General features: G+C 40.1%; 1 protein-coding gene across 10 annotated transcripts in view; it reads right to left on the bottom strand.

Moving 5' to 3' along the window:
- Window positions 1-23,546, bottom strand: part of PTPRM (protein tyrosine phosphatase receptor type M) — a 500,090-nt gene extending 476,544 nt beyond the window's left edge. For all 10 annotated transcript variants that reach the window (XM_074899184.1, XM_074899185.1, XM_074899190.1 and 7 more), the window contains exon 1: window positions 23,070-23,546. In XM_074899184.1, coding sequence (XP_074755285.1) covers window positions 23,070-23,142 — 73 coding nt within the window. In that variant the 5' untranslated portion in view covers window positions 23,143-23,546. The remainder of the gene's footprint in view (window positions 1-23,069) is intronic.
- Between the last annotated feature and the right edge of the window lie 710 nt (window positions 23,547-24,256).

Raw genomic sequence — 24,256 nt, 5'->3', positions numbered from 1 at the left:
AGTTAAATTTCTCGCAATTGTGTAACTTCAGCTTGCTGGTTTCATCAATCTCTCTCCTATATTACCGTCTCACAATCCCACTTCTACAATTCCTCTCTAAAAATGAGGCACATCTTCCTCGTGAAATCTTGATTAGGCATCCTGACAGCAGTGAGAACAGGATTACAATCCTGTTTCTCCCTTGCAGCATTTAACTTTCAGTAGTTTCTCCATGTTTCAAATACAGTGCCTCTGATGTAGCACATAATTATATCAGACAAATTAACTTAAAATATTCTAATGTAAGGTAATTGCTTTAAACTCCAACAGGGGAGAGGTTCAGACTGGACATTAGGAAAAAATTTTCACAGAAAGAGTGGTCAGACAGTGGAATAGGCTGCCCAGGGAGGTGGTGGAGTCACCATCACTGGATGTGTTTTAAGGGTCGTTTAAATGAGATGTTGGGGGATATGGTGTAGGGGAGAACTTTGCAGAGTAGGGCTGATGGTTGGACTCAATGATCCCAAGGGTCTTTTTCAACCTGGATGATTCTGTGATTCTTTAATTACAGCCAAAAATATGTAGAACTGTTGTTGGTAATGCTCGGAAATTCACGCATCTCTGACGAAAACAGCTTTCAACAGCTGAATTTTCCCCAGCTCAAAACTCCTTTCCTTCTCAAGCACCAAAAACTTGAGGCTGCTACCACACATACAACCCACCGCACCAACACTTCTGTGAAGACTTTGGGGTCATCAGCTACTGACATGAAACCAAAGGAACAGTAAAATGGAAATGCAGACCACCATACATTGCCCACTTTACTTCTCTGATGCAGGGATAAATTTCACACTTACAACAAGTAACAGTTTGTGGCATAAAAAAGCCACCGTAAAATTAGCCAGAATTTGAAGCTTCAAGTTGTAGCGGCATTAGCTGCTGCTGGTTCAAAATGCCCTCCTCCCAACAGAAAGCCATACTCCACCAAACAACCACAACTACTATCAGAGTGAGGAGGATGGTAAAAAGTATGTTAATGCCAAAAAAAGAAAGGCTAAAAGTAGGGTGTTGAGTTCTAATAGTGTCATATAATGAGACTGCAAATTAAAAAAGAGGATCTACATTTAGGAGGTTTTTCTTTATTTCCCCACTGGCCTGAGTCAAACATGCTAGCTCTGTGGAAACGTTCACAGCTACCTTTTATCTACACCAACTCTAATATTCACAATTCTACTGACGTGTAAGTGTAAAGGGGGGGGGGTTAAAACTATTTATTTTTTTATTGCTTTGAACTGACAGTTCTTGAAATTGGCACTTATGTGCCCATATGCATGTACACCCAGATTAAAATTATAATAGCAGCTACATGACTAATTGCAGAAGCATGCTACTTAGTCTTCTGCAATTTATCCCCTGATATTTATCCCCTGATAAGACAAAATCAGCATGCTGTTAGCTAAAGCAGCAGTAACTAAATAAAAAGAAAGAATTCCTTTGCAATGTTTAAAAAAAAAAACAAACAAACAAACAAAACAACCATTATGCATTTTAAATGGCATAAGTTTTCATCTGAAAACTAGATTCTCAGGTGTTGATACTACAGAGCCTGATGAGAATCCTGAAACACAGAAAGAAGATACAAATTTATTTTAGTCATTCCTGAAATCTGTTATAACATACCAACTCCTAATTAGAAGTCTGACATGGTAATTAACTTAAGCACTGAGTAACCCATAACCTTTTCACTGTTCAGTGATGACTAGAAAGATGTTTTTACTGTGACTATAAACTCCAGAATTCTCTGAAAATATGAACTTTAATACCCTGGAAATGACCAGCATGTGTTATCTCATTACTTAGCACATTCCAGGCAAGAACAAAATTTATTGCTAAAAGGATAAATAAGGAAAGAGGACAGCAATGGAGACTTACATTACATAAGTCTCAAATGAACCAATACCCCCATGAATATCAGCATGCTGGGGATCCAAAGCATGTCTAGTCAGGCCCATTTCTCCAAGTCTTTCTTAATTTGGTCTTCAAAGAGAAAGGTTTAGATTTCTACAGCACTTGGAGCAAACAGAATTCAATTGAAGTGAAAGTCAACAATAGTTAAATGAATTAGGAAAAAGTACAGAAAAAAAAAAATCTTTGGACACAGCATAATAACCTCTAATACCCCTAAAACAGGAAAGCATGTTTGTGCTTGCTGTTCCTATCACAAACTTTGGTAGAGGCATCACTACATCTTCCTTCTTCCGTTTTAAAACTCCCCAGGGAGTCTCAACGTTAAGAGTAATACTTCTTTCCCTGCCAGTGTTATCTGGGACAAAACTCAGCTAAAAATCTGTAGTTCTTATCCTTCAACTACTCATTTCCCGCCGTGGGTATTTTTTTTAATACATTTTTCTCATTTTGGTGGCTCTGCAATTTGTTTTCTACTCAATATCAGTGTGTATTTTCTCTTTGCTTAAGTTTTTAATTGGAAAAAGCATCTTCATTAGGGAGGGCTCCAGTACTCTCTGTTATTAGAAAAGAATGGCAGTACCATACAATGAAGATTTCTGCTATGAAACTAGTTAACTATATGCCTTTAAGCTATGTGAGTTTGAGAACCAAATTAAAATACTTTCTGGAACAGCTCTCTCTTACTTGATATAGGTCATCATTTTATTATTTGAAAAATAACACAATCAGAAGCAGTCACTGGTACTCATTTGGAACAAAACTAGACAGAAAGCAACAGGAGTTTACATTACTGTCACCCTCAGAAATATTTGTCAACACTACAAAAAGGGATTTAGAAAGAATTCCCAACAGATGCATTTCAAACACAGTGTATTCAGAAGCCTAAAAAAAATCCTTCATCTTTTACCGTTTGTGCTTAAATATACTCTGGAATATCTTCTCTCAATAAAGTGTTTCTCTTGTATAAAAACATTGCACTAACATACAGAAAAAGTGTTAAAGCTCATATTTTACAAGTTCACATAATGCAGAGAGGTTGTGGAACCTCCCTCCATCCTTAAAAATACTCAAAACTGGACAAGGCCCTGAGCAACATGATGTAGCTTTGTAGTTATCTCTCTCTGCACTGAGCAGGGTGTTGGGCTGGACGATCTACAGAAGCTCCTTCCTAGTTTAGTTGTGTTGTGACTCCAGTCCCAAAAGCAACTGAAAAGAAACTGCAGCACACGAATGTAAAGCATTACAACCTATCTCCTAACAACATCTGCTGCTTTTACCTACATGGGATATCGAGCAGCAAGCATTTGTCCAACTCCACATCTACGTTTCATAGTCTCTTAAAAGCTGTTAGAATAGCAACATTAATTATTTGAGGTGGAGAAAATTAATAAGTAGGAACCAAAGATGTGTTACTGATCCTCCTCTTGCTTTCTAGTCCTGCTTCTTGAAGGCAGTCTGTCAAGAAATACCCAGGGAAAAACGGACAGTAAGAACCTCATAGTCAAGACTGATTTAGCAGGCAGTGTCATTTCCTGGCTCCCTCTTCTACCTCCATCTGGTGAGGCTGCCTTTCAGGATTACAGAAAGACAGTCAAACCAAGCACCAACAAAACAAAGAGAGAAAGCTACGCTTGCCAAAAGTCAATCATGAGTAAATCTCTCTCTTTTTAGCTCTAAATGCTAATTCCTTTGGCATCAGATTCTACCTGCCACTGTTCAAAAGCAGGTGACATGTGAAATAGCCACCTACTCAATGCAGTGCTCATCAGAATGACAACATTTCTCATATACAATTTTTGCCTATTAACTTCTGGTAACATACTATTAATATAGAACCAATTGGGCATAACATCAAAGCTGTAATAGATCAAACAAAAATGCATACATATACACGATTTATTTATTTATTTATTTATTTTTAAGATTCTTAAGCACCTTTAATAAGTCATTTATAGAATGGGCTGCTATACAGCTATGGCTAGGAACTGCTGTACACCCTTCTTCCAAACAGCATCTAGCCCTTTATGCAGAATGCAGAGAAAAACAATTTCACTCAACTCACACTTGCTATGTAACAGACACTAGAAACAAAAGTTTGTTTAGAACTTCACTGTAAAAAATACAAATAAAAAAATAAAATCAGACATTCTTCACCAGTGATGCTTTTACTTTTTGCATTTAGTCAGCAAAACAAAACCAATTCTTCCTATTTTTGATTTCATAAGCAAATACTTATTTCCCAACATCACGGGATTTTGCATGCAAACGCTACAGGAAAATATTTTAATACATAAACTATGTTCATGAAGATATTTTTCAGTTTGCCAACTTTACAAAACTGCTTAATGTTATCGCTGGGGTTTTTTTAGGAACAAGCAAAGTTTACCACATAGACATAAATTCTTAACTGTGTCCTTTTAAATGGCTGTGCTACCTAAGTATGTAAAATACAGTGGAGTTACATGGGTTAGTATACCAGGTCAAACCATCACATTTTCAGGTGTTGCACGCTGCCTCTGGAGGAAACTATTAACTAGAATTTCAGAAAATAAAATACCCATAATGCATCTAACTAGTTTTGTAGAGCTTTTCTATGCACTTTAAAAAAACAATCTTGCCATCAACCAGTCTAAACTACTGCAGGTAATACAGTTAGGCATTAGTAAAAGTTCTTAGTCTTTAACAAGAGCGCTCTTAATCAATAAAAATGTCAAAGCCAAACAAGTTTTGCTTCTTCTACTTGATTATACCAGCTTGGATATTCCCTCTGCTACAAATTACCACTTCCAATCCTTCTACGCAGACAAGTCCCTCTTCCTTTAGAGGGAGGGTCAAGGTGAAACGCTTGTGATGTAGAGCTGAAGCCTTGTGGTTCCCTATTTACCAAGCCCTCCAGACAAAAAAAAACAGTGCATATGAATCAAATACAAGCAACACTAATGCATTAATGACTGACATGTGGCAGACACACAGACACATTGATGCAGCTTGACATTAATGGAGAGATTTGCCTGTGGTCATGCACATAGAGGGGGGAAAATAGACCCACCTGCCTCATGTTTTAACCTGAGTATGAAATCAAATGTCAGACAAGATTAATTAGATGCCTAGAGTTCTATTCTTTTCTGTTGATAGAAAAAGCACATTTCCATAATGTGAGGAAGCATTTATGTGGATAGCAAATCAGGTTGACGTTGAGGGAAGGTTTACTTTATTGTGAATGCTAGCTATGTGGTGCTTGTCAGTGCAATTACTTTCTACTCAAGTGGTTTGCTTTTTAACATTTTATTATCTTAACAATAAAAACCCTGGAAGCAATAATTATTTATTATGCTAATTCTTTAGCTTTTTTATTATGAATTTCTGCCAGACCATTAAAACTTGCTGTTTTCCAGAAATAAACCAGATTTATTAATATTCCACCAATTAAGGAAAAAAAAAAGGCAAAAACAATCTCTGTACTGGTAATTAGTTACTAACCAGTCAATTTGTACACTTATCAGCTTCCCAAAGTTGTTTTCATTTATTCAATACCGAACATTTCTATCAGAATGATGTTAGAAAACAGCTTCAAAACACTAAGTCCACTGCAGCATTTTTTATAAATAATGATTTAAGCAGTCTGAGAGGCAGCAGGGCTTTAGACCATTCTGCAAATACACTATACTCAAGGACTGCATTTTAATTATGGAAACCTTTTAGAACATCCCTGCTTTATTAACAGTAAGTGAAAGACTATAAACAAGGCTTCAGTATGCACCACTTCTTCTCAATCCTGCCTAAAGCCCTCAAGGGGAAATAGCTTCAACGTGTTTTCATTTCTCCCCCCAAGCATTCTCGTCTCTGAATGCCTCTTCTCACCAGCTTTAAAATTCATTTAACATAACAACCATATAGTTATGCTTTTTTCTTCCCTTTTTTTTTTTTTTTAATATACAAGTATTCCCTCCTTTAGGAATAAACAGCAAGGCCACAGCTCTCAAACCCCCACAGCATAAATGCAATATAGGAGACCATAAGCAAGTCTAAGCAGAAAAGCACTGCAACTAAATGTACCTTGAAAAGCTTAGTTTGCAATGCTTTTATAAAGCTTCATGTCCATGCACAAACTGTCCCTGCATTTCACGCACTGACAGTGGTAGTAATCCCTGGAAAACTTCTAGAACAAATTCCCAAGCTCAAAGCACAGTTCTCTCTGAGCCAATACAGCACTAGCTTCTTCTATGGCAAAGATGCAATGCTTCAAGGTTTGTCAGAGCCCTTCCAGATTCAGCAAATAATACCAACTTCCATGCTGTCATGCACAAGAGCAGAGCCAGGTTTCTCCATCTCTTTCTGCTTCTGAAACAGTTTTCTCCCGTGCCTCCCACTGGGAGATTCTGCCCATGGCAACTGAAAATTCCCTATTAATATGTAATATATACCATAATTAGCACTGTAAAGCAGGTAGTTATCTCACAACGGTCCTCCCATCCCCTCCCACATAATCACAAAACTTTATTTACAGGGGAAAAAAAAAAAGGGGGGGGGGGGGGGACACATCACAGGGACACCACACAACTTAAAATCCCAATTATTCATTCCTGGCCTGAGTCACTGGTATGCCATCACCCACTGGATGGGCACAACCTAACAGGGGACAAACAGTTTGCTTTATAAGCATCCGGAAGTCTCCCTCTTCCCATATACCTACAATCCAAACCAGACAACTGTGCTGTTCCCACCACTGAAGGAACAGATGTAGAAATGAGGCAGGTATCAAAAGAGGGAAGGAAGGCACATAAGTAAACTCTTGCCACAGAGAAGCAGTAGGAAGAAGTAAGCTTTGCTGGAGTGGATGCTCCGTAAAGAGACAGAATAGGTTGTGAATAGAGCAACTTTTGCCAAAAAAAAGATGTCAAAACTTAAGTCCAAGCTCTGCGGTACCAAGGTGGGACCATCCTAACCAAGCCTAATGACATGGACCAGTTGTCGACTAAGGTGTAATCCACAGGGTTACTGAGTTCAGGACAAATTCTGTTAAAACTATGACTCCTTGTTATCAAAGTGCCCTACCTCTCATGTACCTCCCAACATCATCAGCCACTTGTGCTGAGGGTTCGAAAGGCATATTTACTAAAACTCATATTCTGAAATCTTATTTCTATCCCAGTTCATTAAATAGATGAAGTCATCAGATGGAGCACAGATGTAGAAATATACAGAGACCCTCATAACCCCCAAAAATCCCTAGCTACTCCATACCTGTAGCTCTATTGGTCTCCTGCTATTTATTGCAACCAGCTTCCCTCCCAGGCTCAAAAAGTCAAAAAACAGCAGCAAAAATTTCAGTGGAGGTAATTTTTTTTGCACCTAGTTATCAGATTATTATCAGATCAAGCACCACATCTGAAATGCTTTGAAGAACACCAAAGAAAATATAAAAATTCAAAACACTGCCATTCAAAGACACAAGATACATATTCCATTCTCCATATCCAGGAATAGTGTAACAATACATTCAAGCATAGACGTTCTCCAAAATCAGTTAACAGGCCACTTAATTACTGGTTTAAATCAATACTTGCAGTTGAAAAGGAAGTTGCTACACACAGCGCTACCACCTCTGAAAGACACAAAGAATGACTCATTGCTCTGCTTATGGTTGTACTACCTCCAGTAAAACACTTGTACTTAATAGCGATGTGAAACAGCACTGACCTTTCTAATTTGCTCTTCCATTTTCTATGGGAACCTGTCTTCTTGTACAAAAAGAACACAAAAAAACAACTGTAGGAACGCTACCAATGTTCAGTTATCACTTCTCATCCTAACGGGAAAATAAAATAAAAAAAACAACCAAACCCCACAAAATAAAAATTAATCAAGGTCAGGCTAAGAAAATAAGCACAATTTAACAAAAATCAGAGTAGAATGACACACTTCATAAAGTACTTCTTAAGCACATGATCTAGACATGTAGGAAAAAACAGCAAGCGGGCAGGGATGTGGATACAGAGGGACTTGGCAGGCTAGTCTGTCCTTTCCTGCTAATGCACACCTAAATCAATCAGAAACAGCATCTGCCTGGCCAACCTACAAACCAGCGTCAGCACAAGGGAACAGCAAAATAACCAGTTTCCTAGATAACATCCACCGGTGCCTTACCTGGCAAAAAGCAAGTCTGGGGGTGCACGTGTGTGAAACCCATTTTTACAAGGGACTAGAGTTCTCCAAATGGGCATGGAGTAATTCACTTGCCTTTTTAAATACATAAACAGCATATTGCTTTAGTCCCTCTCAGGACATTAGGTTAGGCCTGTAAGGTTTATAACATTAGTTCAGCCTTTCTAACGAAGTATGTGCCTCAATGACCTGCATTATTCTCTTCTACAGAAGAATTGGCTCGATTTGGTACAATCATTACATTCCTAGCCACGCCTCTGACAAAGTATGCAAAAATCTCTGAAGTTCTGTCATTCCTGATCCCAAAATTATTTCATCTGCAAATCTAAGCCAGTGCGAGTTGCATTTGTTACCAAAATGTAGATAAGGTAAATCAGGGGGCAATCATGCTGAAACTCACTTCAGCAGAAATTTAGAATGTAGTGCTCTTAAGCTTTGGTCTCAAGATATACTGCATTTGAATAAATAAACGTGAGAATTTTTTTCTAAAACGTGCAAAACATCTCTCAAACTATTCACCTACCAAAATACTTTAATAAGCATGATAATCAATTTGGGAGCTACACAGAAACCTCTAACAAATACAGGCTTCTACAGACACACCTGAAGACAATCAACTCTTGGCAATGACTTTTGGCTGTTCCACTAGCAGTAACATAATGAATACACAGTGTGTAGGTTGAGAGAACCAATGCACATGGAACAGAACAATGCAGAAGCCTCTGAATTTTCTCTCTCAGGACAGACACCTAATTTTTTAGTAATATACTCTACAAAGCAGAGTACCCTACAAAGTATATTACTAAACATAATGCAGAAACAGAAAAAGCTCTTTACAAATATAAGATGATGTGACACAAGCTATATATCCTATTTACTGTCCATGCATTTCAAATAGCATTAGTTTACAGCAGTAAAAAAGCAAAGCCATTAAGTACATACAGGTGTCCGATAGCTTCAGGTGTAAAATAAGAATAGTTTCTCACAACAACTTAAAGTACTGTTGTGTAGAGTCAAGTGTATAGATTAAAACTTGATACCACTGCAATTCTATCTCGTGTACACACAGGAAGATGTATGGAGTAGCTGTGAGTATTTTCTCTTAAAGAAAATTAATTACCATGAGTGCAATATTCTGGTATCAAAGGCGCAATAGTTCACAGCCATCTTCCACATCAACATAAAAATTTATTGCAAGTGATGTCAAAATCCATTAAGTCCCACTTTGTTTGTTTATTACTGATCTGCCACTGGAGGCAACCAGCTCCATCTCCAACTGGGCTGCATTAGCAGGCTGACTCCAGTGCGAAGTCAGAGGGGGGAGCATTAACCACCTCGGAAAATACTCTCAGTTGACCCAGCTAGATTTGCAGACACAGACGAGGAGTGCTCATGAAATCTAGCAGCACAGCTGAGTGATAAAGGCAGTATCCCCCATCTCTAGGTGAGTAGTGAACACCTTTGGAAATAAAAATTTAACTCAAGAGATTTGTTAAAGAGTTCATCTACCTGAACTCTTACAGGAATATACGTCTACCAAACTCATTATTCTGTTATATAACAGCAGCCATTTTAAAGCTTTTGCACGTTTTCAACAACTCCCAGATAGCTGGACCTCCACACAGTGTGTGCACAGAAGATCAGAGTAACATTTTTATATTCCCAATGCTGGCCTCACTTCAGCCAAACACAAAATCCTACCGCTTTCAGATAACTGAGTGCCTGCTTGGAAATCTTCAACTACTCTCAAAGTCACCCTGCTTTTCAAACTTATGATTCTGTCGATACTGCAGAAGGCCACAAAAGAAATCAGTTGCAGTCTCAGAGCTATGCAGCTCTGAAGAAAAGATGCCAGTAAAACTTGCTCCTGTCATTAAAGAGAGACAGAACCCAACCAGTATTCAGCTTCCCAAAGCTCTGTGATCTAATTCTACACAAAAGGCTTAATAAGGTTTAGACTCATAATACAATTAGTAATTTAGCTCACAAATTAGACTATCTATTAACACTCCAGCAGAGACATCAGCCATATGAGGATTAAGAAGGAATCTTGTGCTCTCAATATGCAGTGAGAACTTGAATTCTTTAATAGACCATTTCAGCTTCTGCATAGGAGAACATGTATGGCATTGTATAGAATGATGAGAGCATGGCCAGCACCCTGCTCATATACTGAACTTTCATCAATAGGAACCACGTTGCTAATTTGCACAGGAAGTACAGAGTGGGAACTTTCAAGCTCTTAAAACACCATTTTGACCGGTAAAAATATGTACTGATAGCACAGAATACACTGCATGTTCATTTACATGTGTTGGAAGTGCACATAAAAACAAGGGCAAAAATTAAAATGTCAGCATGGGCAAAACACAGGCTTACCCAAGGTATGGATATTATACAACATTTAACTACAGGATTCAAAGCAGCAACCATTTTCTAAATCTTTGCATACATTTATTCTGTATCTATTAAGAAAGGAAGCAGATGTATTTAATACAAGATTTGGCAGCATCTTCTCCCCATAAACAGTGCTCAAAAGATTTAGAAAAGAGCCAATACCTCTAGCATACATAATAGCACTTTGTCCACAGAGAAAAAATATTCCAGATGAATTTTCAAAGACAGGCCGATTATGCAAAAAACACTCTACTTATTACCAAGGAACTAAAATTTCAATTGCTGTATCCAAAAAGCACTGTTCCGGTTTCCAGAAACTACATTTCTACAAAATGCTGATACTGGTGTGTTCATACTGACTTGTACTAACACCTGATTTACTTGCCATTATTGTGTCAATAGGAGCATTTTGTAATTACTTTCATAGTGTGCCCAGAACTGACTGTATTCATCTTTAGGTTTTGAGCTTGTGTTTGTATACATCGTGCCAGTATTACTGATTCTTTTTAGCCTGAAAAACAAACAAACAAAAGTCCTCATCAGTTTACTTCACACTCTAGTAAAAACTGTTCACACCCAAATAATATTATGAATAATGTCCATCTGGTCTGAAATCTAGATCTGGCCATAGTATCTCATTCTCCACTAGCACTGCCTGCTGTTGTTATTGAGTGTTCAGTGTGACTGCACACAGTGCAAAGTAAGATTTAAACTGCACTCACTCACAGTACTTGTTCATAAGTACATGCTTTGCTGTCATGTATGTCAGCATATGCATGGAACCATTTTGATCTTATTTGTTTCAGAAAAGAAAAACAAAAAGCAACACACTTAACTTGTTATGAATTACAGGCAGTCAGGAACTGCATCCCCAAGCTTCTGTCACAGCTCCCCCAGAGGCTCTGGGGCTTTCTTTAAATGTGCACACAGATGTCCGTGCTCTAAGGGCAACAGAGTGGCCCACGGTACCACAGAATATCCTAACCAAAGCTACCATCCTTCAGTCTCAGCTCCCTTCTCAGCTCTTGTCACAGCTGCCCAAAGGATGTAAGTGGCAGAGGAAGGCACAAATGATCTGTGATTTGTGGAACATGATGACGAGGAGTATGAGGAGCAGACGTGAACAGAGAAAAAGAGGTGGAGAGAGCACAGGAGGTGGCAGGTAAGCAATATATTCTTAAAGATGGCCTGGTGGTTAACAGCTTTGTTAAATATGTATGTTATTTGCTGTGGAATAGATAGTACTAAAGTGCAATTTTAGACAGAGCTGAAAGCAGGTAAGAACCCTCCCTCCTCCTCTGCACCAAATTCCAGGGTACACAGCTCTGGCAGATTACTGTAATTGGCCAATTCTTCCTTTTATTGCTAGACCACTGTGTAGAGTCAAAGCACTGAAATCATGTGAATGGGGCTGCTGGTGAATGTCACGTACTTGCTCAATGCCAGTTTCAAGCATACAGATCTGATTTTCTTGCAGTTCTGCTCCCAAAGGTCCAGAAATACACATCATCTAATTCTGGCATACAAGCCAGAATTAATTTTTCACTGCTGCAAATCTAGCATGGCACTCCGCAGTCTGTGAAGACTTTAACAGAGCGAGTTCTGAAAAAGTGTGATTTCTCACCCAGAGTGACTGAGTGGGTCCTTAACTGTGGTTTGCAAAACTCCTGTGATCCACCCACTACGAGCGTTGATTTGAAGCAAACAAGCCTGTCAGATACTACTTCACTGAGGCAGATTTACTGTGGACCAATTCAGGACACTGCGAGTTTATATTCATTTTGAAATTGTGATCTTCAAAAATACGGACAGTTTTCATTACAAAGTCTTTGAGTTTGGGCTACACATCAGAAACTGCTGCATGCAACAGAACTGACAGGCAAGCAACAGCTTTCAAAATACAAGCTTCCATGTTGCAGCCTAAACTGCAACCCATCGCATGTAACCAAAGCCTCCAAAGTAGTTCCTGATGCCAGAAGGAGTCCACAGCTTCTTTCTATTTCCATTCATCACTAAGTCGTAACAGGTACCTTCCAAAATAAAAATTTAGACTTCCAAAGACTGTATCCGTTTCTCTGAAGAAATCAGAGAAATAATTTCAAAAGCAGAAGACAGCACATACACAATTTATGTTCTCTAATTCCCCTTGAAGAAGCCTTCGCAATACAGCTAGACCAAGCCCAGTCTTTACCTGAACTCAGTCTGAACATGTGCAATACCTAAGGCTTCACCCCTACTCCCAAATCAAAATTACAATCCGCACTTCAAGACTCCAAGTCCGCTAAATGACAAAAGAAGGTACTGGTGAATAAGGCTGAAGCATACATTCAACAATGGATCTGCCAGTGAACCAACCCACAAGCACAGCAGAATGTTTGCCTATGGTTGAAAACAGAACAGAAATAACTCCTTAAGAATAGTATTCCTCAGCTATTTCCCTGCATCGATAATTTTACACTAGATACTGGGCTATAACTTGAAGAACATTTTCAAGGCTTTTTACACTCGCACTTTTTGTGGTCATGTGAAGTTCTTAACGTGGGTAATGTTTAACTCCCCAACATGCAGAAAGCAAAAAAGTAACAGATTCTGGTGCACAAACTAACTTTCTGTCAAGGACTGTACACATGAAGACTGTACACAGCTCTGAAGCTTCTGTGAGACTCATTTAAAAACCCCAACACACATCTGCTGTTGCTGAGTGGCTGCTGCAGAAGCCAGTTTTTTATTTGTCAAGAGTGTATTTCAACTTGTCGTGGGCTCATGGGTCCTACGCAATTTCAGTATGTATTTGCTTGTCTCAAACAAATAAATAAAACAGCCAAACCCCCTGTGTTTTCCAAATCCCCAAATGAAAATGCTAGGCTAATTCACTTAAATCCCTAGCCTAGATTTATGTGGGCAATTCTAACAACAATTTTTAAAGTAAAAATAAATAAAACACACCTCATGAACTTTATATATGGTCTTCAATCCCTGTGCTTTGCTGTCACTATAAACAGAAGGTAGTAATGTTGGCAATATACAGGCTTCCATTTCGCATTTTCAACCTCTAAGGTTTTAAATAAATACTAACTTCAACTGTGGTTGGTGGGGTGGGGTTTTTTTGTTTCCTATGACACTCACAGACCTAACCCCAAAAGGTTGCTTTCATATTTAGAAAGTTGCTTGCAAAAGTTTTCTCCTGAGCTAGGACTGAATCAAGATGACATCTCTTAGACACAGTAAAGAGAGCATCAACTGCACAATGCCTTAAAATTATTACTGGGACAACAATTTATCTTACATAACTGAGAAATTACTTCAGTAATAGCTGTCTCTGCAGAAGTTAAAGAGAAAAACAGCTTAAGTGATGTGTTATGTAAAGTGCTTATATTAAAGTGTTGAATGCAGTGCTTTGTAAAATAATCTTTATCTACTCCACAGAATTCAGAAAAGGTAACATTAAAGGAAAAAAGGCTATAGCAATTCTCAGTCATTAACCTAAGAACTACCCTACCGAGTACTATAGTTCCTGGAAATGTCCACAACTGTCTCTATCTCCTAAACATGTGAAAAAATTTAAGCACATTGTTGAGTTTCCAGGGAAAACTGAAGTTACAAGTGTTGACAAGTGAGTGCTTTCTCTACATACACTGGGGGGTTCCGAACTGTTACCTTCCTTTTTTTTTTTTTTTTTTTTAAAAAAAATGTAAATGTAGCAGATTTTTCAACCACAGGAAAAAAAATCCTACTGGTCAAAACTAAGCAAAAATCCACAAGAACAAAAAAGCCTGGCTGTGAAGATCCTCACTTATGTCACAGTCAAGTGCCAGAGCACAGACTTAAATCCAGGTTTCCTACACCTATGTAGGAGTTCTGATCACTAAGCAACTGATTCTTACAACTGGAGTTAAAATACATGTCTTTTTCATGCTGTGCTCCAGTGGTATGATTCGTGTTAGGCTATGTCATCCCAATGTGGAACTAGAAAAATCTCCAGGCTCAGAAATTTCCACTGAGAGAAAAATCATTTCCTGGTTAAGATTATATAGACGCATGTTAAAACAGATAAAAAGAGATCTTATGCTATCAAAATAGTAATAACTTCCAAAAATTGTAATCATCAGAACACTGTTGATCCTGAATTATACTGGTTGATAGGAACATCACAGTAATTACAATAGGTTCTATATAACCCTATACAGAGATGCAAACAGTGTCAGACCTGGAAACAAATTTATTGCCTCACAAGTTTCTACCAACCCTGTGAGCACAGGCTGAACATGTTGTAGAGTTGTTAGGAAACACTGGACTTCTCACAGTGCTTTTATTTACTAGAAGTATGGAAGAGGAAATGGGTAATAATGACATTTTTCTTTTCAAACATAACAAATATACAAATCACATGAGAAAAGACAGCAACTATACCAAACAACTACAGAGAAAAAAAGTTATGTCTGATCTGGGGCCTAACAGAGTTCATAGAGATGGCAATTGACTTGCATGTTTGTTTTCAACTGTTAGTTGAACTGTTTATTAAAACAAGAAAAAGCCGTGAACACAAAAATACCAGAAGTGAGAGCAACAGGAGTTTCTATGCTGGTAGAGGACACTGTGAATCCCTTTAGAAATCTTGGCCTCTGCTTGAGTTATAACCTGGTAATATTATTTTTTCAAAACTGGAGATCTGTTTTCTCTACATACCCTCAGAAACTAGGTAGACTTGATAATCAAAACTTAAGATGTGCATATAGATGTACTTTTTTTATCATACATTACTGCATCAGTAATAGCAGAATTACTAAGCATCGGCTCCCAAGACAAGGAATTATTTGACCTTAGAGAGAGAAAAAAAAAAAAGAGAAGAGGAAAAAAAAATACAACCTCCCCGCAAACACCTCTGTTGTGAGTACACCATGAAAAGTGCAGGTCTGCTAAAGAGTAATAATTCATCACCTTTTTAAGACACAGACATACAAATTAGTGCGTAGATTACAAGCATATATACAAGTATGTAGGTGCACATGTCATGGATGGAAATTATTTACTCGGTCTAGTCTATATTCCCCAGAAAAACAAACATGAAAAGCCCCTCTATTCATTTACCTGTAAGAACAATTCCATTATGAAAACCTCAAGACATTAGTGGTCCACTATCCATCCATCTGAAAGTGCACAGAAACTCCTGTAATATCCTCCTTAATCTTATGTTAAAATCTCATCAGCACAACTAAAGAGTTCTTTCATCTAATCAGCCTATGCACTACAGAATCAAAACAAAGGGTCACAGACTTTGTATTCTATCCAGTATATTACTTTCAAAAATAAAGAGTCTAAACAATATTTGATTTTAGAGTTAAGAATAAAAGTGGCAATAGGATTCAAGGTAATAAAGCACAATCTTTCTGAAAGCTTCCCCAAAATAACTGTGCTATAAACCTCAAAGAAACCTAAAAAACAAAAAAACCCACCCCCCAAAAAAAACCCCAAAACACACAACCCTGCTCTAATACAGGCATGCGATGCTCTATTTCATTCTCCTAGAAGATTAAGAGCTAAAGTGATGAAAGAGGTAGCTAATTATTTTAGTTATTCCAGAGCAAAAACTCCTTTCTTGTGATTAACAAAAAGAGTGCTGTAAAAGATAGCTATAATAGCTTAACATTAAAGAAGGTTTTTTTTTTAAAAAAAAAAAAAAAAGGGGGGGGAGGGGGGGGGAGGTCAATCTACCTCTCAAAAGAAACCTACTGTAGCCAAAACTTACTGCTCTCTAAAATCAGGATAGATTACACCTGAGGGGAGGGAGAGGAGGGTGAAGAGGAAAAACCAACACACTCATAAGCAAAATGTTGGTTTTATACCATTCCACAGAAAAAAATTAAAGATTCATTAACATCATTACACTTAATCATATGTGTAAAGATAATCAACTATTGCTATGTAAAGCTGTCAGAAGGCATTCAAGATTTGAATATATTATTAAAGACAAACGTGTTCAAAACAAAGATGACAAAAATACGAAAATGTGAGTAATTATAAAACCATTTCTGATTTCCAGATGTAATTTAGCTGACTTTAGGACTTCAGCTTTTTCTCTAGAAGATCTTCTCTTCCAGTAAGGTTCATCTTCCTTTGCACCTTTTCCCCCCCAAACACCCCAATTCTAACCTGTTCTCAGAGCTCCTTCCTGCTAATACTGCCGTGGTTTTGCCTGAATAAATGTTTCCTACCATTGCTCCTCATGTGGCAAAGGGTCACCATGGAGTCAGACATTTCTGGCTGAGACACTTCTTTCCTATTCTCTGCAGCAACTGAACATGAGTATGTGTTAGAAGTAAATACACCTTTATTTTTACTGTAATTATTCTCAGAAATCTGGGCACAAAAATGTCTTTCCTTCATTTTTAAAGCATATGTGGGGACCTCTGTACCTCCTTGTAACATTAATAGAAGTCACATGGCTTAAAAACCAACACAACACATTACAGAATTCCACTGACAGCAACATTTCTGAAAATAATTATTTTGAATGGAACAGAAAGCTTCTTAATAGGCTGTGAGAAGACATATGTGAGAACACAACACTTAAGCTTTTCTTTAAGACAAGGATCAATCAAGATGGTTAAGATACAACCTTACCAGATCTCTACAGCAATAACCCTTGCATTTAAACTACTAGGAAAGTAGTGACAATTTCTCTGTCATTTCATACTTGTGATTATGTATTTTTGTTATATTAAGAGCATTCATTCATCCTTCTGTTGAATACTAACACTAATGCTGAAATCAGCCTTTTACAAATAATTAAAAGTTCATTTGTATTACAATCATACTGGTGTAAACAAGCCACCAACAGATGAAAATTCTCTAGGTCACAAAAATCCATCATATGTTTTCACACCTTCCCAGCTCCAAATACACCTGCATTCTCATAAAGCCGAGTTTACAGCCCTTCCTCTTTCTATGCTTTGAAAAGGGGATTTAGAGATGCAGCTACACCTAGTGATCACCAGCAGATCACAGCAGGCCAAACTCATGAAGACAAAAATCAGAAAGAAGTATGTGAACATAGTGGGGTGTAAAAAATGACAGTAAAATTTAGTGCTCGACTTTTTTTTTTTTTTTTCCCAAAAAATATATGACCATATACTCCAAATTAGTTTTGGTTTCTTGAAATCCTTTTTAATACATTAATAACATTACACGTAAAATCCGAAATAGAGATCTGGAAGTTATCAGCAAAATCAAATTAAATAAAGAGGACTCTCTCAATTTTTCCTAAAGAAAGTGAGTAGATAGTTCAGCTACATTCACACATCAACAAAGAACTCATTCCTGCTAAAATTTTCAGAACTGCTTCTTTACACCAGAGTCATAAAAATGTGAGCTGAAAAGTTCATGTCATTTTCTGGGGAAGCATCTTTAAAATTTATTGATGTAGCTACCTCAAGTAAGTGTTTGACAGTGATACTAACGAGCTTTAAACACAAGAGATATCCCTCTCAAACGGCACTTCCTTTAGCATAAAGTTGCAACATGTGAAATACAGGATCAGTTCACAGGTCCTGACCCCACAACATCACTGGACTTCGTTCTATCAAGTCTACACCTATTATCTTCCCCTGGCTGTGTCTAATGATGCGAACTGAACCAATTGTCTCAGCAGTAATGTGTAAAACTGACCTGGCCACTGTCAACTAGGCTGTTTGACACATTTGCTGACCATCTCAGTGTGCGAGGGAGCGCACATCAAAAATAAACGATCTCCACATTTTTTCAGGTCAGACTCAAATGAAGTTAGTGAGATGTACTTGCTCTATCCTAACATGTTTTGTGATTTGCCTGATGATTTGGTCTCTCTAGCTGTCAACCTAGCAACTTCTGTGAGCACTAAATATATTATTTTTTCATAATATTCATATATGCTGCTGTATTGTTTCAGGACACTGATTTGTTTTCCTCATGGCTTCTGATGACTGCTAAATCATGGATTCCAATGACTGCTAAATCACGATACCAAATATTTTTTTTCCCTGTGCTATTACGTCCTTGTAGTATTTTGTAGGATTTCTTAATTTCTGATGAGATTTTTTTACTAACTTCTGACGCTAGAACAAGACCAGAATAGCTAAATAAAATAAATTTTAAAATTCAAACCACATACTCACCACACAGGGTTTTTTTCTGAAAAATCGTGCCACTTCCAAAGCCCAGACCGTCATTTTTATCTCAAGCATTCTAAAGTACATCCAGTTTACAGGCAAACACAAACTTCGTTTCATCTCTAAAAAGTTGTTTTCTTTTTTTTTTTTTAAAAAAAAAAAAGTATTTAGAAGCCAATTCTTCAACATGCCTCCATTAATTTGGGGGACTATTTTAAATATGAACACTCTTAGGTGTAAAACACAAAGTCATTCACCTGACAGCAAGAGGTTTGGTTTGAGAATCTTTCCCCACAGCTCTCACTGTTTAGCAAGGCCAAGGCCAAGTCCACGCCATGAACTTTAACTGGAATATTTTTGTTGATGAGCTGACAACTGTGTCAGCTACTAATAAAGCAGCATTTTCACCAGCATATGTTACTTCCCTTAGGAAGTACAGGACCTGATGGATGCATGAAGAGGAAGGAAAGCAGGTGGAATAATCAATGCAAGCAAAAGCAGAATTTGTTAAAATGAGATAACAACCACACTTGGAGCTCTTTGCTGGTAAAGTGATCAAAATAGCTACTAAAGACTTCCAAAGAGAGATCCTGAATACTCCGAACAATCTCTTTAAACAGTTAATTATACCAGAAACTTTTTATTTTCTATACATTGCTCTGAATGCCAGGAGCTTCATTTCATCTGGGATAGGACCTATGAAGACTTAACCTATATTCTTTCTTTTCATCTTCCCTCTCTGCAGTCACCAAACAACATCATCACAGCAAGTTTCAACTTCACCATGTCAAAATTCTTCCTTACATCAGTTTTCAGAAAATGTGATTCTTGTTTTTAGAGTGCCTACACCCAAAAATGAAACAGATGAATAAAAGGTACAACATCTATTCAGAATGCAAGTTTTTGTATTTTTAATCCATGAAATAGCTTGAGGACTACTATTCTCTATGTACCACTATTCTCTATGTAAAACCTTTACTAGTCACTAGAAAAAGTAATTTTCATTTTTTGTACAGCACTTTTCCTCCTGTTCTTCTCTTCATAATTGCCACTAGTCCTGGTGGAAAGTTCATTATGAATGGCCTCCTATAAGCACTTTTAGTCAGTCCATCTGTCCACCTGTTTCTCTCTCTCTCACCACAACAGGACTCATCCCTTCTCAGAGAAAAACTAAAACTTGTTTTAAAACCAGTACCATAAAAAGCATGTTAATAGACAACCTTGTCACTTTCCATAGCAAAAGAGAATAACAGCCTAATAATAGCCCTCCCTCGGCCAGATTTAGGTTATAAGCAAGAAGCACCAATTTCAGAATTCAGGCTGTGTGCAAATTTACATCTATCTGAACACAAGGGCTTCATAAAAACACAATTTCCAAGTTCTATTACACATCTCCTCGCCTTCAATTTCAGTTCCCCATTTTGGTATTTGACAGAACTCATCTCATCCAGACCCTTCATTTTACATAAGGCCTAATATTTAGCCTTATAATGTCCCTTCTAACTTTCCACATCTCTACGTTTGACCTAAATCCTTTATACAGAAGTGGATTGCTTTCCCTAGCCTGAATAATCTACCAAGTAGATGAAAGAAGGAAGACAGTGGAGTCAGGTGGCATTTTGTAGGACATGAGCACCTCGTTTCAGGAACTTTGGTAATGTTAGCATTCAGTGTTCACACGGGCCCACTTAGTAACATTTATGTTAAAATTATAAACTAAACCCAAGTAAATTAGGTGTGCTACAGTTTCCTCTGAAATGAAATCATAAAAAAACCCATCTAAACTAAAACTACTCTTGCAGAAACACCCCGGCTGCTTCAAAAAAAACTTAAGCAGCATTGTCCATTTAAGACAATGTTTTTAGTAACATCTCTTAAATTTAAATTCTTGGAACCATTTGCTTCTTGAACTGATGAATCCAGACTTTAAAATTCTTTAGTTAAGGACTCAGAGAAAATCTCATTGTTATTAACTGCTAAGCTGCTTTCAAAAGATTACTTGAAAGCTTCCAGGCCTTAAAAAGCCAAGATCTGATCTTTCAGTAAGATTATTTTCTAAATAAGAAACTCAAATAAAACAATAGCTGACGGTAATGTTAGAACCAATCTCTGTAAAACAAATCAGTCATTTTAGAATAGGGTAAAAATAAAAATGGAATTATAAATGTCAAAGATTAATTAATTCACCCACTGCTATTCTTTGCTTAGAACATGTGTGGAGCTAGTTTTGTTTCTTTTTTCCTGTTTGTTTTTAAACTTTGTATAGGTTCACCATATAACTCCCATCTGCAACAAGGGACAGCTATTACAGAAGGTAACTACTCAACTCAAGGATGGATTTTTCTGTAATTTAATTTCTACAACACTGATGCATCAAGCTTTTAACAAATGCAATAGCAATTTTTCCCCCCAAGCAAAAATGACTCCCAGGCACACACTTCAAATGGTAAAGTACAAAAATGGAAATTTCATCAGGTTTGTTCTGAGTGCCAAGAATCGATATTTAAAAAAAAAAAAATCTGTACGTGAATCTTCCCAAATAGTCTTTATGTTCAGTATTTAACATATATGTACATATGCACACACAGGGAGAGAGCAGGCCAGATTCTGCATCCTGTGACATCCTTTGCAATCTCCCTGAAGTGTTTAAATTGCAGCCTGTTAAGGAACTCTGGGAAGGGTTGGAATCACACCTTCTGAATAACAGTAGGCACAGGCCACCTCTGAATTGTTTGGGCTTTATGTTACAGTTCTTTCGGCAGTGTGTGGCAAAAGAAATAAATACAACAGATACAAACCTAACACTAATGCGGGATTGATCGTTCTTCAGCAACACGAACAGCAATTTAATGCTGATCCTGGTATAGTATCAGCATATCACACGCACAAGTCATTTAAATATCCAGGAGACAAAAGTTGCCCATCTTAACTTTAAACAAGAAGGAAGACAGTTCACGGAGGTCAGCAATGAGTTATGGATTTATCTTTAAAAAGCGAGAGCTCTCACTGAAGTCTGGACACCAGACTTCCAGTATTAATGAGTTATAGGACTAATATACATGAGTTCAGTTCTATAACTCACTACAGAGCATAGCTTCATCCTAACAGGGCTGCTTGGAAAAGATTTCATCATTGTTATATATCACCTCGGTACAAAACATTTCTCTGCCCAGGGATCTTCTGTCTCATCCGCAGTAAAAACGCTGGAGAGAACTTAAGGGGAAATGCAGGCTGCATATACAAAAGGTCCCTAGAACATAATATTTTTTTTTAATTTTTTTTAAAAGTTTAAAAACAGACCAACAATTCCTAGCCATAAAACTTGGTTTAGATACAGTGCTGCATAGAAGCAACGTGTGATGTACAAAATATAAACTATTTTGCAGTCTGAACAACGAGGAGAGTCAAAGTATTGCTTCCCACCAGATCAAAGCACATTTCGCATGAACTGAAGACCAGATGTCTTCAATTTAACGTGCTTTGCAGTTGCACCAACTTCATGTTAGGAAAAAAACAAACAAAAAAATCTGAAGTGACTCTTTGGTGAAGCACACAGAACTATTTCACAATCTAAAGTTCTGTCTAAAATTACGGGTTTCTTCAACATATAAATAGGACAAGGGTGCCAGCAGAGGACTCGGAGACCAAGATAACAGGTCTGGGACTTCAGGGAACAGAAAAACGCTGTTGATGGAGCACTTTGCCGGGCTCTTGGCTGGACGTGAATCTCGACACCCCGCAGACGCGGGCAGCTCCTGCCCTGCCCTCCGAGCCGACGATCTGGGGGGGCTGCAGAAAACGAGGGGGCCGGCGCCTTTACCCCCGGCTCTACCGGCTTTTCAGAGCCGCACCGACGGGCAGCGGGAAGGGCGGGGAGCGGTAGGGGCGAGAGAGGAGGAAGGAACCGGCGAGGCGGGGCGGCGGGGCTCCCGCCGGGGAGGACCCCAAGTTTTCCTTCCCCGCGGCCGGGCGGAGAGGCAGAGGCGAGGGCGGCGGGTGCTCACCTCAGCCCTTCGCCTCCCGCGCCGGGGCAGCGGGAAACTTTTCGGGAAGTCGGCGGCGGAGAAACACCGAAGCCAGCCCAAGTCCCGCCCGTCCCTCCAGCCCTGCCCTGGAGCCGCCCGAGCCCCGCCAGCCTCCCGCCCTTCCCCGCAGGGCGCAGGGGCGCAAACCTAACGGCATCCCGGCACCGCCGCCGGACACCTCCCTCCCCCTCCATGTACACAGCGGCTCCGAAGCGCCAACCCCGCAAAGGGAACGGGGATTAACCAAAAAAAAAAAAAAACCCAAACAAAAAACAAACAAAAAAAACCCACCCCAAAACCCAACCGACTCCGAAATCACGGCGCTTCCCCCTTTGCCCCTCCGCCGCGCCCCCCCTCCCCGCCTCCCGGGACAGGCGAGGCGGCTCCTTACCTGTGAACGTCTGCGCTCCCGCCGCCAGCAAAACTCCGGCCAAAGTAACCAGGCAAGTTCCAACTTTCCCCATATTTCCACCCCTTCCTGCTCCGGATCCAGCGAAGTGCCAAAGTGTTTGCCAAAGTAGGAGGCGCCCCTCTCGCCCCCCTCCAGTCCGTGGGGCAGGCGGGGAGGGGGGACCCGGACTCCCCGACTTAGTGCCCCGTGGGCTGCTTCCCCCTCCTCGCCCTCTCCTCGCTTTTTAGGGCAGGGAAAGAGGGGTGCGAAGCGGCCGGGGGCTGCCTGCCTGCCTGACTTCCTCCGGCCGCTCGCTGCCCTCGTCCCCGGGGGCTGCGCGGACGCCCCACACCTTCCGCGCCGCTCGCCTCCCCCGGTGCCCAGGCCGGGTGGGGAGGGAAGGGGGGGCGGGGGGACACGCTTAATCCCGGAGTCTCTTCGCGCGGCGCCGCCGTTAGTCCCGGTTTAGCTGGGCTCCCTGTCTGACTCGCGGTCCCCCCCGGCAGGCAGGCAGGCTAAAGGGAGCGCAGAAAGTCACGCCCAGCCGCCGGCGCCGCCGCCGCGCTCCGCCGCTAGAGGGCGAGGTGGCGCGGGCTCGCGCCGCCGCCGAGGAGGGGTCGGTGACGGCCGCCGCCTGCGGAGACGAAGCGCTGGAGTCTCCCTCCCGCCTCTCCTTCCCTCCCCCCCCCCACCCCCGAGCGGCTTTGTTTGCAGAGGAGGTGGCTTCACGCCTGGCAGGACGCTGTCGAAAGTTCCCGGGCAGTGGGGGAGAGAAGGAGGAAGCGAGGGGGGGAGGGAGAAAAACCTCAACCGAGAGCGCCTCGGTAACTTTGCCGCAGGCCGGCCCCGGCGAGAGCCGCAGGCGCTGAAGTTGAGGCCGCCGGTGGGTACCTGTCCCGCCGGGACGGGGCCCTGAGGGGAGGGCTGCGCCGCCCCGAGCAGCCCGGCCCCGGGGCAGCGGCCTCGCTCGCCCCCGCCCCGCCGCTCTGGCGCTGCCCCGCGGCACCGGGACGGGGCAGGGCGAGCATGAGAGAGGGGAGAAGCGCTGGCTCTTCCTGATCGTTTTGGTGTGTTTTCACAGGCAACCTGGAGTCTGTCGGCAGAAGTAGTTCGGGGCTACTACTCGGTCTTCCGCGAAAACCGCACGCGTGAGAGCCCTGCCCTCACAGCGAAGGACTGGTACGAAG

This window comes from Athene noctua, chromosome 2 (genome assembly GCF_965140245.1).
Source record: "Athene noctua chromosome 2, bAthNoc1.hap1.1, whole genome shotgun sequence".
In the NCBI taxonomy this organism is placed as follows: Eukaryota; Metazoa; Chordata; class Aves; order Strigiformes; family Strigidae; genus Athene; species Athene noctua.
The sequence above is the reverse complement of the archived record's forward strand: the minus strand, read 5'-3'. Positions and strand labels throughout refer to the sequence as shown.